General features: G+C 43.2%; 1 protein-coding gene across 1 annotated transcript in view; it reads right to left on the reverse strand.

Annotated features, from left to right (window-relative positions):
* LOC308296246 (peroxisomal carnitine O-octanoyltransferase-like) overlaps positions 1 to 7,912 on the reverse strand; it is a 30,554-nt gene extending 22,642 nt beyond the window's left edge. Inside the window, exons 1-4 of the mRNA XM_080739435.1 lie at positions 7,816 to 7,912; positions 5,681 to 5,803; positions 4,130 to 4,254; positions 1,494 to 1,676 (exon numbers count right to left, since the gene is read on the reverse strand). Coding sequence (XP_080595561.1) covers positions 1,494 to 1,676; positions 4,130 to 4,254; positions 5,681 to 5,795 — 423 coding nt within the window. The 5' untranslated portion in view covers positions 5,796 to 5,803; positions 7,816 to 7,912. The remainder of the gene's footprint in view (positions 1 to 1,493; positions 1,677 to 4,129; positions 4,255 to 5,680; positions 5,804 to 7,815) is intronic.
* Positions 7,913 to 12,436: the final 4,524 nt, after the last annotated feature.

Genomic DNA, 12,436 nt, shown 5'->3' on the forward strand with positions numbered 1-12,436 from the left:
CCGAGTCTTCATAATCAACAGCCACCTGTTATTTTATATACATCGATAATATATGGATCTTCTCAGTGAGATGTCTCCTGTTTGTACTGTTACTGCTTCTATGGAATGGGGGAAATGCTCTCTGGCGTGCTTGTGTTTGCTCTGCTGTACAGAGAACCAGTGGACTGGGTCAAAAACAGTGGATTGGGTTGCTTGTAGATCGGCTACTTTGGTTTTGAACGGTTGATCCTAGAGGGACGTGCCGCCCCTCTATGGATGCGGGAGGGCAAGGCACAGGCGGCCGCGGTGGTCCGCTGCCCCGGCGGACCACCAAATGGACGGCGCTGCCACGAAAACGCTATAATCAATCAAACAGTTAGGCAGCCTAGGCTACATACATACTGTCTCAGATAGCATACATGCTAGGCTAGCTTGCTTCTCTGTGTTGTAGTTGAGCCAATAAAGGTTATTTGACCATGTTCACCACGACGTTAATCGTCGCTATTGTTGTAAAGACGCAATGAAGACCTGTGTGGCTTCTAACACGTTGTCCAATGTCCACCACCACATCTATAAACAATAGCGCGTGTACTGTATATCCAGTTGTTATTGAATGAAGGGGAAAGGAGGCGGGTCGCTGTCTGAGCAGTGAGCTGCAGTGTAGAGACGTGACGTCACGTTTCTGCGCCGTGCTACACGTTCTGTGGGGGAACCCTTTTTGGTGTATCACCTAACACGCTGTGCCACTATGGTCAGAGAGCGGCCCGGTGCTACGCTAAAACTCAGGCACCCATTGAATTCTGTGACCATGCAGTGGCGCACAAAATGGCGTTGTGGATTCAAAACACAGACTGTCGTTAGTTTTATCATCTGTTTTAAGACTTTCTACGCGGATTTCATTTGTGTTAACGTAGGGTAAAGTAGCATGCCTTCACCCATGAACAATGGTGGCGTCTGTGGACTTTTTAAAATATTTATTTTTTTCGCGACGTGGTAAATTATTTTAACGTGGACTCCAATGGAGGCAATGCGTCCGTGGGACCCCAGAACAATGACGTGAATGCGTCTCTAGGCAACGTGAATGCGTCAGAGACGCGTGACGCGCACGTAATGACGTCACTGATTGTGGTGTATTTGTTTTTAGTAGGCACTGTATGCACATTACAACAAATTTCTGTGTAAACAGACAATAAACTGACTTGAACTTGAACTTGCTTCATCATACAAGGCCGTCGCACAACTGTAGTGAAAACAGCAGATCTACAAGCACACAACGCCCTCATACGCGAGGCGTTGTGTGCTTGTAGATCGGCTGTTTAAATCATTTTTTAAATGATAAATACAATACTGGCTTTCAAGCAGTTTCACGGGGCACACTTGACCCTTCTCAGGGGCACACCAAAGGTCCCCAGGCACAGTGTTTTATTAGAATCTAATATACCTTCAATCCTCATATTCGAGGAAATTTGTTTACCAGCCCTGGTGTGTGTGCTTGCATGCGTGCGTGTTCCTTACGTGCGGATCATGTCCCAGTACTGCAGCGTGTGCCAGGTCCCCACGCTGGCCCTGTAGAGCTGGCTGCCCTCGGCGGGGGGCCAGCAGTGCTCCAGGTACGGTGCGGGACCCCCGAAGTTGACGTTGAGCTGCGAGGGGACACGCACCTCCAGGTAGGCCTTGTCCAGCCACCACTCCTCCAGCTGGGGGAAGACCAGACACACAGCAAAGACAATGGTAAAGATCTCCTTGAACCGGTGTCGATTTGGATTTTGTCTTAACTCATTCACTGCTTTTTCAAAATGGCCCCCCGAGTTCCTCACTGCCACGTTCCTAAATTTCTAGTGCACGGATCAATTTTTAGTGCACGGATCGTGCACGCCCATGCCTAGATCATGCACCATATGTGTAGTACTTTTTCACAGCTTTCAAACAAAACAATCTGCTTGGAAATCCGTTCAGGCATTCATGAGATAGAAGCCTTCAAAGTCAAACAAAACAAACAAACATGGCTGCCTTTTTGAAAGATGTGTTTGTTATGGGGCTAAACATGCAATTTCGCGATTGCGTTTTTTTTTTCAAAATGGCTGCCAACTCAGGAAACTCGGGCCGTGGCAGTCTGGGGGTACTGAAATAACTCGGGAAACTCGTGGCTTGGCTATGAATGGTTAAGTGGCATTTCCATAAAGCTTCTTAATGCTCATTTAAGGCTTATTCGCAAAATCTTTTTATGGAAACACTTCAAAATGTGAATAAACTTTCATTATCCGCAAAAGAAATGATCCACTTGGAGGAGGTGGATTTTGAGGCTTTATCGAAAAAACTAAATGCGCATTTGTGAATGGAAACGGGTCAGACAATAAATGCGAATAAATGATGACGTTCTGGTCCATATCGTCCTCCTATAACACTTTCCCCCGCCGCTTAATTAACGATCATTGTATAGCGTTAGCCCACAAAACAAACCGGTTGTTACACACAGACTGACCCTTCGCCATCACACCGTGTTGCGCGTGCCAAAAGTGTCCGTACAAGCTCACAGCAGCTCGCATCTGCGACGCTGCAGGATGAAGTCTGCCCAGAGGACTCAACCCGGCGGCCGGGCCGGCCGCCTCGGCTCGGGGACAGCCCCGGCCGGGGTTGCTTGCTCTGTGCCCCCACCGGGCACACTTTCTCCGCGGCGGTGCGTCGCAACCGGCTCTGGGTCGGGATGAGTGTGCAGCGAGTCATAGCAGTGCCCTCACGTCTCTCAGTCTGAAAAAATCAGCCCCATCCCAGCTCTGTGCACTGTGTGTGCAAGCCCGCGGGAAGTGTTTACAGCACGTTGGTCAGACGGACCCAGGCAGGATCTCCCAAGAACCGCATTTCACCAGTTTAATGGAAACAGGCTAAATTCGCTTTGTCTTAATACGCATTAATACGCTTAATACGCTTAATTCACTTCCCGAATTCGAATAAGTTTAGGGAAACATGGCTTTAGTCATGGTCGTTTCGATACAATTCTGTCAACAGTAGTTTTAGTCATATTTTATTGCCTAAACCAGTGGTTCTCAACCTGTGGGATCGGGATCCCCAGGGTAGGGGGGTCCCCAAATTATTTTCGGGGGTCCGCAGATGATTAGCTTAATGTGCAACATTGTTTTCCCACTCAACAGTAAACAAACCAACGAAAAGTTTAAGTTTGTAGATGGTATATGCACATTTCTAAAGTGACAATTTAATGACTTTTTAATACCTCTAGAATGACAAATTAAACATTGGCCAACTTGTCAAAAATTAGAGGCAGACATTGTGAAGGCGTTGTGAGCATGCAGATGAAGCAGGGCTTTACTTTACGAAAGAACGTACAAATTTGAAACTTGGAGATACGAGGTTTCCACCCGACAACGACGTTATGCTGTTTTTTGTCTAACGTTCCCCCCAGAATTTGATGCTGGGGTTCGAGTGGTTCAAGTGTTTAAGTGACAAATGAACCTTGTTGATTCTTGATTCTCACAGCACCAGGCGTAAATCGTTAAACCTTGTGCTGCGATGCAGTGCTACAATGTCATGTATAGTCCAGGCTCTGTATCGAGTATCAGTGCACTAATGTTACCACGAGAATGCCAAGGTGTTGTACATGCAAGAACGAAAGCAAACCCTTGCTTCTGAGGCAAGACACTGACTCTCCCCCCCCCCCCCCCCCCCCCCCCCCCCCCCCCCCCCCCCTACCGAGATGGAATACTTCATAAAACATGTTGTATCTTAATTAAGTATCTTAATTTGCAGTATCAAACGCCCAAACACACGATTTCTGGACAGTTTCTACCGTGAACAAGGCCTGCCTGAGATGGTTTTTGATCATGTGAAACATGCATTGTTGTTTGTTTGTTTTAACCTTTCCCATACATTTCCATGCTGCAAAAACAAAAGTTTTAAAACAGCACCTTATGGCATCGTCAAAAGAAAAAATTTAAGCAAATCCATAAATTAGAAAACACATTTTTAAGTAGTGAAAATAAACGATCTACCAGCTCAGCTAATTTGGGTCCTGGGCAAACGTCTCATTTCTCTTTTGGGTCTCGAGCTGAAAGATTTGGGAACCACTGACACCAAAAGGGGTTCACGTCCTAAATGGGTGAAGTAAAGATTGAAATGGTGTAACTGTAAGTCCTACCCAGTTCCTGTTGGTCCGGGCCCTCTGCAGCAGCGTGTGGTGCAGGCGTGCACCCACACCCTCTTTGAAGCGCCTCACCCTGGCCTCCGTCGCCCGGTACTCCTCCTCTGACGCAAAGGGCCGCACTGGAGGCCAAACATGGTGGACAACAGGTTAACCCCTCCAACGCACCATAAAAGAACCACTAGACACTGAAGCTTACCACCGACTTGCTGCCTCCCACAAGGTTCAAATGCTTCCAGTAGCATCAGTTTAGCAAAAGCTAGGGTATGGCAAAGATGGGAGTCCTCATGCGCACGGCCACAGGGGGTGCGCGAAAAAAAGACGTGTTTTGTCCGTTTTTTTACCCGGGTTTCTATGGTTTCTTGGGCTGGATATGGCTACACTTGGCATGTTAGTAAACGTGCCACAATTAACAATAATGCATTGCACCTGTGCAGCTGACCTGCGGAACCTGGGAATATACCATTTTGTCACGATGGGGAGAATACAAGTGTGGAGAATATACAGTAATTATACTACCTTGTTAAAGTGACCCATTTTGTAGTTATTTTACTGTATTTTAACAACATAATAACCAGCACAGATAGACAAAGAGACATCCATAGATTTATATTTAAAAGTAACTTTTATTTCCCCACCTGGACCCGTACCCAATTGACGCCCCTGCATGCTTCCATCGTATAGTCTGGAGCAACGGAAGCTCCTAAAATGAATCCAGCGCAGAGCATTGTGTATAGAGAGTTCTGCCAATGCGGGGTCAGAAACGGCACCGGTCACGTGGTTCATGTACGCCGGAAATGTCACTTTCTCCCCATAGATCCCAATAGTGCTTTGTCACTATTCTCCAATAGATATGTATGTAAGACCTGGCCCTAAGAAGTGAATGGATATATCTGCTATTTTTGAATAGCCAAAGCATAAAATAATAGTTAAATAGTAGTTACTGTATAGCTTCATAGACCCAGAATAGGGATGCTAGGGTTCGAGTGGTTAAAGGAGTAGTTCACCCCCAAAATGACTTTTTTTCTATTGATTAGTCACGCCATGGAGACTAGAGTTCAATAATATTTTTAGTTTTTTGTCACATTCCTAAGACAAAAATTTGATAACAATAAATGTACCCCCATTCGTTCCGGATGGTGACCCGTTTCGAAACGGGTCACCATCCGGAATCAATGGGGGTAAATTTACTTAGGAATGTGACAAAAACCAAAAAATATTATTGAACTCTACTCTCCATGGCATGAGTAATCAATAGAAAAAAAGTCATTTTGGGGGTGAACTACTCCTTTAATGTACAAACATTTGGCGACCCAAGTAGTAACGGGGGGTCCCAGAAGGTTGAAATCTGCTGTCCCTATTCTGGGGAGGGCGAGCATTCTGCAAAAATAGACGATCTACAAGCTCACAAGGTGTCGCTTGATATCTTGTGTACAGCCAAAACACGACGTGGCCTAGTATAGAACTCTGGGGGACTCTGGTCAACTTCGTACACTTCGTTTTAAAACATGTGTATATAAAAAGAACCAAGCATTGTTCCTTTCCCACCTGCGTCCAGGTATTTGGACAGGGAGACGTCCAAGGAGGGGACAGGGAGGGGTGGCAGGCTGTCCTGGTAGTGGAATGTCCTCTCTGGACGGACCTCTGACACCTGGTTAGCCATGTCTTCCCCTGCCAAGGAGGAGGACAAATCATTCGTTCATGCTTAATTCACCCATTAAGGCCCTAGACCTTAGGTCCGATTAACCTAGCGTCACCGACCAACCAATTGTTATGGGTCAGGAGGAGTGAAAAAAAAGAAGAATATATATATATATATATATATATATATATATATATATATATATATATATATACAGGGGTTGACACTAAGGTCTCAGAGGCACTTGTCAGTCGGGCAAGTACAGGTCATGTTCTACTTGCCCAAAGGTCATGCCCATTGCCCACTTGCCCGAAAAGTAAATCGTCCATTATAAAATATACAATTAGGGCTGTCACGTTATGACATTTTACATGACGATTAATTGTCACTCAAATAATTGGCGATTAACGATTTAATTGTGTTTTTGTCGTTGATAATTACATTTCTGTTTGGCTTTTAGGCTTTGAAGTTGTACATGGTAGATATGACACATAACCTAAATATACAAATTATATAACTATGCTTATAGACAGAAATCTTGTTTTGTGTTTTTAGACAGTTGCGTCCCTTCTCAAATAAGCACTTGCCCGGTCACACAACCTGAAAGCAAACTCCACCTGCCCGAAGGTTTTATTTACCTGCCGGGGGCAGGTGGGCAAGTCTTGGTGTCAATCCCTGTATATATATATATATATATATATATATATATATATATATATATATATATATATATATATATAGCGAATTTGCGGTGATGTTGTGGTGCTTACTATTGGTACTTTCTCAAAATATGTTGAGATTTGTCATGAATACATATCAGTAATGCCAATACATGCTGTCATAACTATGTGGGTAAAGGCAAATAGGCTTAATGGAAACAGCGACAACGGTAAAATGACATAACTATAATGCAGCCTTTGAAACGAGGAAAAGATAACACTTGGCCTATGCACGACGCCATAACACAATGTTACATGATCCAAAATCTAAATATCATGATATTAATGCTCAGCCCTGCACGACACAACTTAATGCACTTCACATGCATCTAATTAGTAGTTACATAATGTATATTAATTCATGTGTAATAACATAAACAAATAAAATATAAACAATTCTCTCAGGATTATGGCAACTAGTTGTCTGTTTGTCTGTTGGTTGTTTTTTGATATTGTAGCCTAAAGCAGTGGTTCTCAAACCCAAATTGACATGCATTAGGGTTAGTAGTCTAATGCCCATTTAATGGAATTTCTATCTCTTGGACCCCAATTTTTTATTGTAAAATCAATGTTAATTTAACTCTGAGAGTGTACAAATGGGAACCAAATAACATGTCCATTTGGTTTTGTACACTATCCAAGGGTCCATTTGGTTACTAACTAGCTCTGGACCATGACCAGAGCTAGTTCCTATAGGCTAGTTAGCTGGGGACCCCCTGGAACTCCATCAAGGACCCCTGGGGGGCCCCGTACCCCAATTTGAGAACCAATGGCCTAAAGTATCCTTGGTGTTCATGAAAGGTGATAGGCCTATATAAATTCAAGCTATTATAGTAGTAGTAGTAGTAGTAATAGTATCATCCATTACGTTTGCATATGATTTAAACGTAGCTAGTGGGTTTCCTGCAGGTTGTGCACATTCCATGCCCCCAGCCTACATACACAAGCGCAGCGCACACAGCCTCACACGACCCCTTTGCAAGTCAGATTAATCATAAACAATGTGGAGAAAACCAGTTATAACTTCAGGATAATATGCAACCCTATTGCGATCTGATGACATTTCATATCAACCCTAATTAATAACAACAACACATAGGCTAGAATGTATCAGTTTAACCGTTAGATTAAACATCGATAGACATACAGTACATTCGAATAGATCGGACAAAACGCCATCCCGCTAAATAATACCGACCCGGCAGGGTCCCATCATGCAAAATACAATGCATGCAGAGCAGAGGTAAACAGCGATCGCAACTATTTATTAAAGCCTTATTTTTTGCCATTGTAATGAATAACAGAGTACAATTTGAGCTCACCTTGTGGACACAGTACGGCGGTGTGGAGAACTTCAGAGACAGTGTTGGGTTATTTATTCCCTGCGGCGGAGCCTTCGCTGTTGTTAAACACTGTGAACGGCCGAGTTACCTTTGCCCTAGTTTCAAAGCCTGGTTTCCATTTGCTGCCGCGCGCTCGTATCCGGTCTAGGGCCCGCCTACTGTATCCGGTCATTTTGCACGCACACACGCATGGCAGGCACGCGTGCCGTGTCTGCATCCGCTCCAGACCGGATCTTTGACGTGCAAACGGAGTCGGTCCCGGTAGGATCCTATAGCTCTGCTGCCGCTGCCAACACCCGGAACACACAATACACACATCCCATAGCCCGGGGAGACGCAGGCGTGCATCTATTCTGCATCTAGCTTAAGGCAATTGACCTGAACATTTGAACTCAAATCTTTGCTTCTAGTTGAATAAATGTCTGGGTTTCCGAGGCTAAGTTCTGGGTGGTCCGCTGGTCCCTGGAACAAAATATTTTTAGATGGGGTTCCGCGGCCAAATACATAGCAAGAAGCAGCCTATCATTTTGGGGGTCCTTGACATGACAACGTTTTAGAACCACTGAAATAGCAACATAAGTTTTTTAAATGTTCACTCTGAATTTGAGTCTTGCCTCAAGCTAGATGCAGAATCATAGAGTATTGCAGAATAGATCAAGTGGGTTTGGCATGGCCCGGGGGCCGCGCACACGCTGTGATTGGTTGTCGTTGTAAACAACCTGCTAGGCTTTTCTTTCTTTCTTTCTTTCTTTCTTTCTTTTTTTCTTTTCTCTCTCTCTCTCTCTCTCTCTCTCTCTCTCTCTCTCTCTCTCTCTCTCTCTCTCTCTCTCTCTTTTCCCCTCGTCAGTGGTGGAAAAGTAGGCTACTAAAAAAATAAAAATAAAAAAATATATATATTGGCATCAACAAAAGTTAAAATAACCTACTGATTATGCAAAATGTCCCATTTCAAGTTTTCAAATGTAGCCTATACAAATCCTTTGAAAATAGCAAATCTACAAGCTCATGATAATCAAAATCTACAAAGTAGGCCTAACTAGTAACCTAACTAGTAATCCTTTAAGTGCAGTACACCACTGGTCTTTATTGACAAAAACATCCATAGGCCTACATACAAACAAAGAGATCATAGGATTTAGTTAAAATAATTGTCAATATTGTGTAAATTGATTTAGCTCTTCTCGTGTATAAATATCGTTCAGTATTGCGTTAGAAATCAAACAGTAGCCTACATGATCTGGCCAGTGTAGAGAGAAGTTAGACATCTTTACAAAATGTGTGCATCATCGAACAATTGCATCCATGACATCTATGGGCGAAATGAAATCATTGCACTCATGGGTGGCATAGATAGAATAATCTACTGTATTCAATAGCTTATTCTCAAACCAGGACCCGATTTCATGAAGGAACTATTTTTATTTATTTATGGTGCAATTTCTGAGTTGAAATAACATACAGTAGCAGCAAGGGGTTGACACTCTCAGAGGTCCCATGCAGAGGCACTTGCCCGTCAGGCAAGTAGGCCCTACAGGTCATGTTCTAGTACTTGCCCAAAGGTCATAGCCACTAATTGCCCGAAAAGTAAATTGTCTATTATAAAATGATCTAGGTAAAAAAAAGAAAGAAAAAAAAAAAACTTTCTGAGGCTTCATCACCAGTGACCAAGCAAAGAGGAACCATCATAATATTCATTGCATCAAGAACAAGCTGCCGGGAAGCACAGATGATTGGATGCTGTTTATTTACATATCTTTGTGTTACATCATACTCTGTGAAATCATTGTTGCCACAATTCCTCAAACGTAGATATTTCAGTAGGCCCTCTTCATGAGCTAAATAAACTGTCTGTAAAAAGTATCATATCAAAAAAACTGTTTCGTGTGGAATACCTGGAATAAGAAATGATAACAGCCTTTCATTACAAAGTATATTATTTTGTACATAATGATTAAAAAAGAATGTACCCACCAATTTATTTATGACCAACTTACTGTATGTATGGACGGGTTAAGAATTTGCCTTGGCTTCCAGCACCATGACTCATGTAATACACAGTGCATGGTTGGAGACAACATGCAAGGTATAGCCTATATCGACGAAGACGGCTTGAAATGAGGTATTATTAGTGTATGTGTCAAATGAATTAACAGACACACTATGCATGCGCGTAGCACATGCAAAAAAGCAGTCCATCTGTAACCAGGTCAGGTTATTTCAATAAAACCTATGTGTACTGTGCAGTGTGAAGGCATGGATATGCTATTCATTATCTGGGTTAGGCATGCAGTGGACCTAAAGCAGTGAAAACATTCAAAACAACATAATGCAATTGTTTCTTGGTATCGAGGTATTCAACAACGTTATCGAATATCGAAGGTTTTCACAATATCGCCCAGCCTTACTTTGCACCGCTTGAATTTATATATTTCTTTTCACCTTTTTTTATACCACAATTTTGCAACCCATTTTTAATTTTTCCCAGTGCCTATTATCTAATGTAATCCTGGGAGCAAAACTCCCTCTGCCAACCCTTTGAGAGCAACGGACTGACCTCATGATTACTTCTATGCATGAGGAGGAGTCCAAGTCGCTTCTTTTCACCTGAAAGGGGAGACATTCCCCTGTTGAACGTAGCGTGTGGAAGGAACACATTATTCCAACCAGTTCCTTTCCCCTCCATCAGGCGCCCCGGCTGGCCAGGGGGAGGCAGTATAGAGACCAGGATTTCTGCATGTTTTTTGTGAGGGTTTTTGTGAGGGTATCCTAGGAGACATGGGGAGAACATGCAAACTCCACATATGTTTGTTTGACTGAGACTGTAGAAGATTTATGTCACGTGACAACATGTTCTCTGTTTCTCTGTTTGTGTCGTCATTACATGGTCAAAGAAGAAGATGCATTGCATTGTTGTCCGGCGTGGTCAGACGGTTGACGCTGTGTGATTGTCATAATCCAAAGATGGGGAAGCGCAAGTTCAGCGCAACATGTTTGCAGATATAGAAATGCAAGTCATGTTTGCCACCAGCAGTAAACAAACATAGGCCAACGGCTAAAGTGTGATGTCAAAAGACATTTGAATTTGGGGAAGATGGGGGGGAAAGCTGTCGGGCCTTAAATTAGGCTATAGCCCAGAGGTCTTCAACAGGGGGTCTGGGACCACTAGGGGGTCCTCAGAGTTACTACAGGGGGTCCTCCAAATCTTTGTGTGATAGAAACCCTTTTTCTCTTTTTTTATATCAACCACTTGAACCCTATAGCGTCCATATTCCGAGAACTTTAGACAAAAATAGCAGATCTACATACAAGATCTACAAGATCTAGATCGGCTATTTTCGGCAAAGAGGTTTGGTGTAGAGGGGAAAAAGAGCAGACTAAGTACAGAGTGAAAGTCAAGTTTATTAAGTATTGACAGTTCTAGTGGTTAAATATCTGAAACCATAAATTGACATGAATCCAAAATGCACTGATGATTGTGCTGTCAAACGATGAAACTATATGGAATCTATGAAAAGGTTGTGGGGGTCCCTAGCTGCTTCATCTCTCTCTCAACTAAGGGGTCCTTGGCCTGAAAACATTGAAGCCTATAGCCTATTTGTTGAGGTCTCAATGAGGTCTTAAAAATGAATGCATTTTAAATTCCCATAGTGATTAATATAACAATAACAAATAGGCACACCCTGAGAAATGCTGGAAAGTCTCTCCCCAGCCACTAACAGGGCGCCAGTGGCTCAGGGGCAGAGTTGCTGTCTTAGAACACGGAGAGTTCCCGAAGGGTTTCAGTTCGATCCCGGGCTCCCCCAGAGTTAGTGTTGAAGAGTCCTTGAGCAAGACTCTGAACCCCTAGTTGCTCCCGGTGAGCAGGTTGGTGCCTTGCATGGTTTCCTCTGCCATGAATGTGTGTGTGAATGGGTGAATGTAATGAACAATCTATGTAAAGTGCCTTGGATAAAGGTGCTATATAAATGCACCATTTACAGGCTGGGCACTAGCAATTTTGTTGTTTAGAGCAGTGTTTCTCAACCTTTTTTCTGCATGGGCACACTTTTCATGTCCCAAGAATCCATGGGCACACCAACATAATACGATGGGTGTAAATATCGTCACTGTCGGGAAGAAACCTTGTATTTCCAAGTTTCAAATTTGTACGTTTCTTCGCAAGCCCTGCTTCATCATACAAGGCTGTCACACAACAGTAGTGAAAACAGCAGATCTACAAGCACACAACGCCTCGCACCGCGTTGTGTGCTTGTAGATCGGCTGTTTTCACTAGTTTAAATCATTTTTTAACTGATAAACACAATACTGGCTTTCAAGCAGTTTCAAGGGGCACACTTGACCCTTCTCAGGGGCACACCAAAGGTCCCCAGGCACAGTGGTTGAGAAACACTGGTTTAGAGTTAGACAGTTGCTATGTGTGGTGACATGCTATCCTAGAAGTGGTGGAATAAGTACTCAGATATTACATGTCAAAGTAGCACTACCTACCACAATATAAAAATACAATATAAACAATATAAACGCTTACGTAAGTCAAAGTAAAAAAGTGTTATCAGTAAATACTTTACACTGTATCCTAGTTACATTGTAGCACTTAATA

The sequence above is a fragment of the Nannobrachium achirus genome (assembly GCF_963921795.1).
Source record: "Nannobrachium achirus genome assembly, chromosome: 2".
In the NCBI taxonomy this organism is placed as follows: Eukaryota; Metazoa; Chordata; class Actinopteri; order Myctophiformes; family Myctophidae; genus Nannobrachium; species Nannobrachium achirus.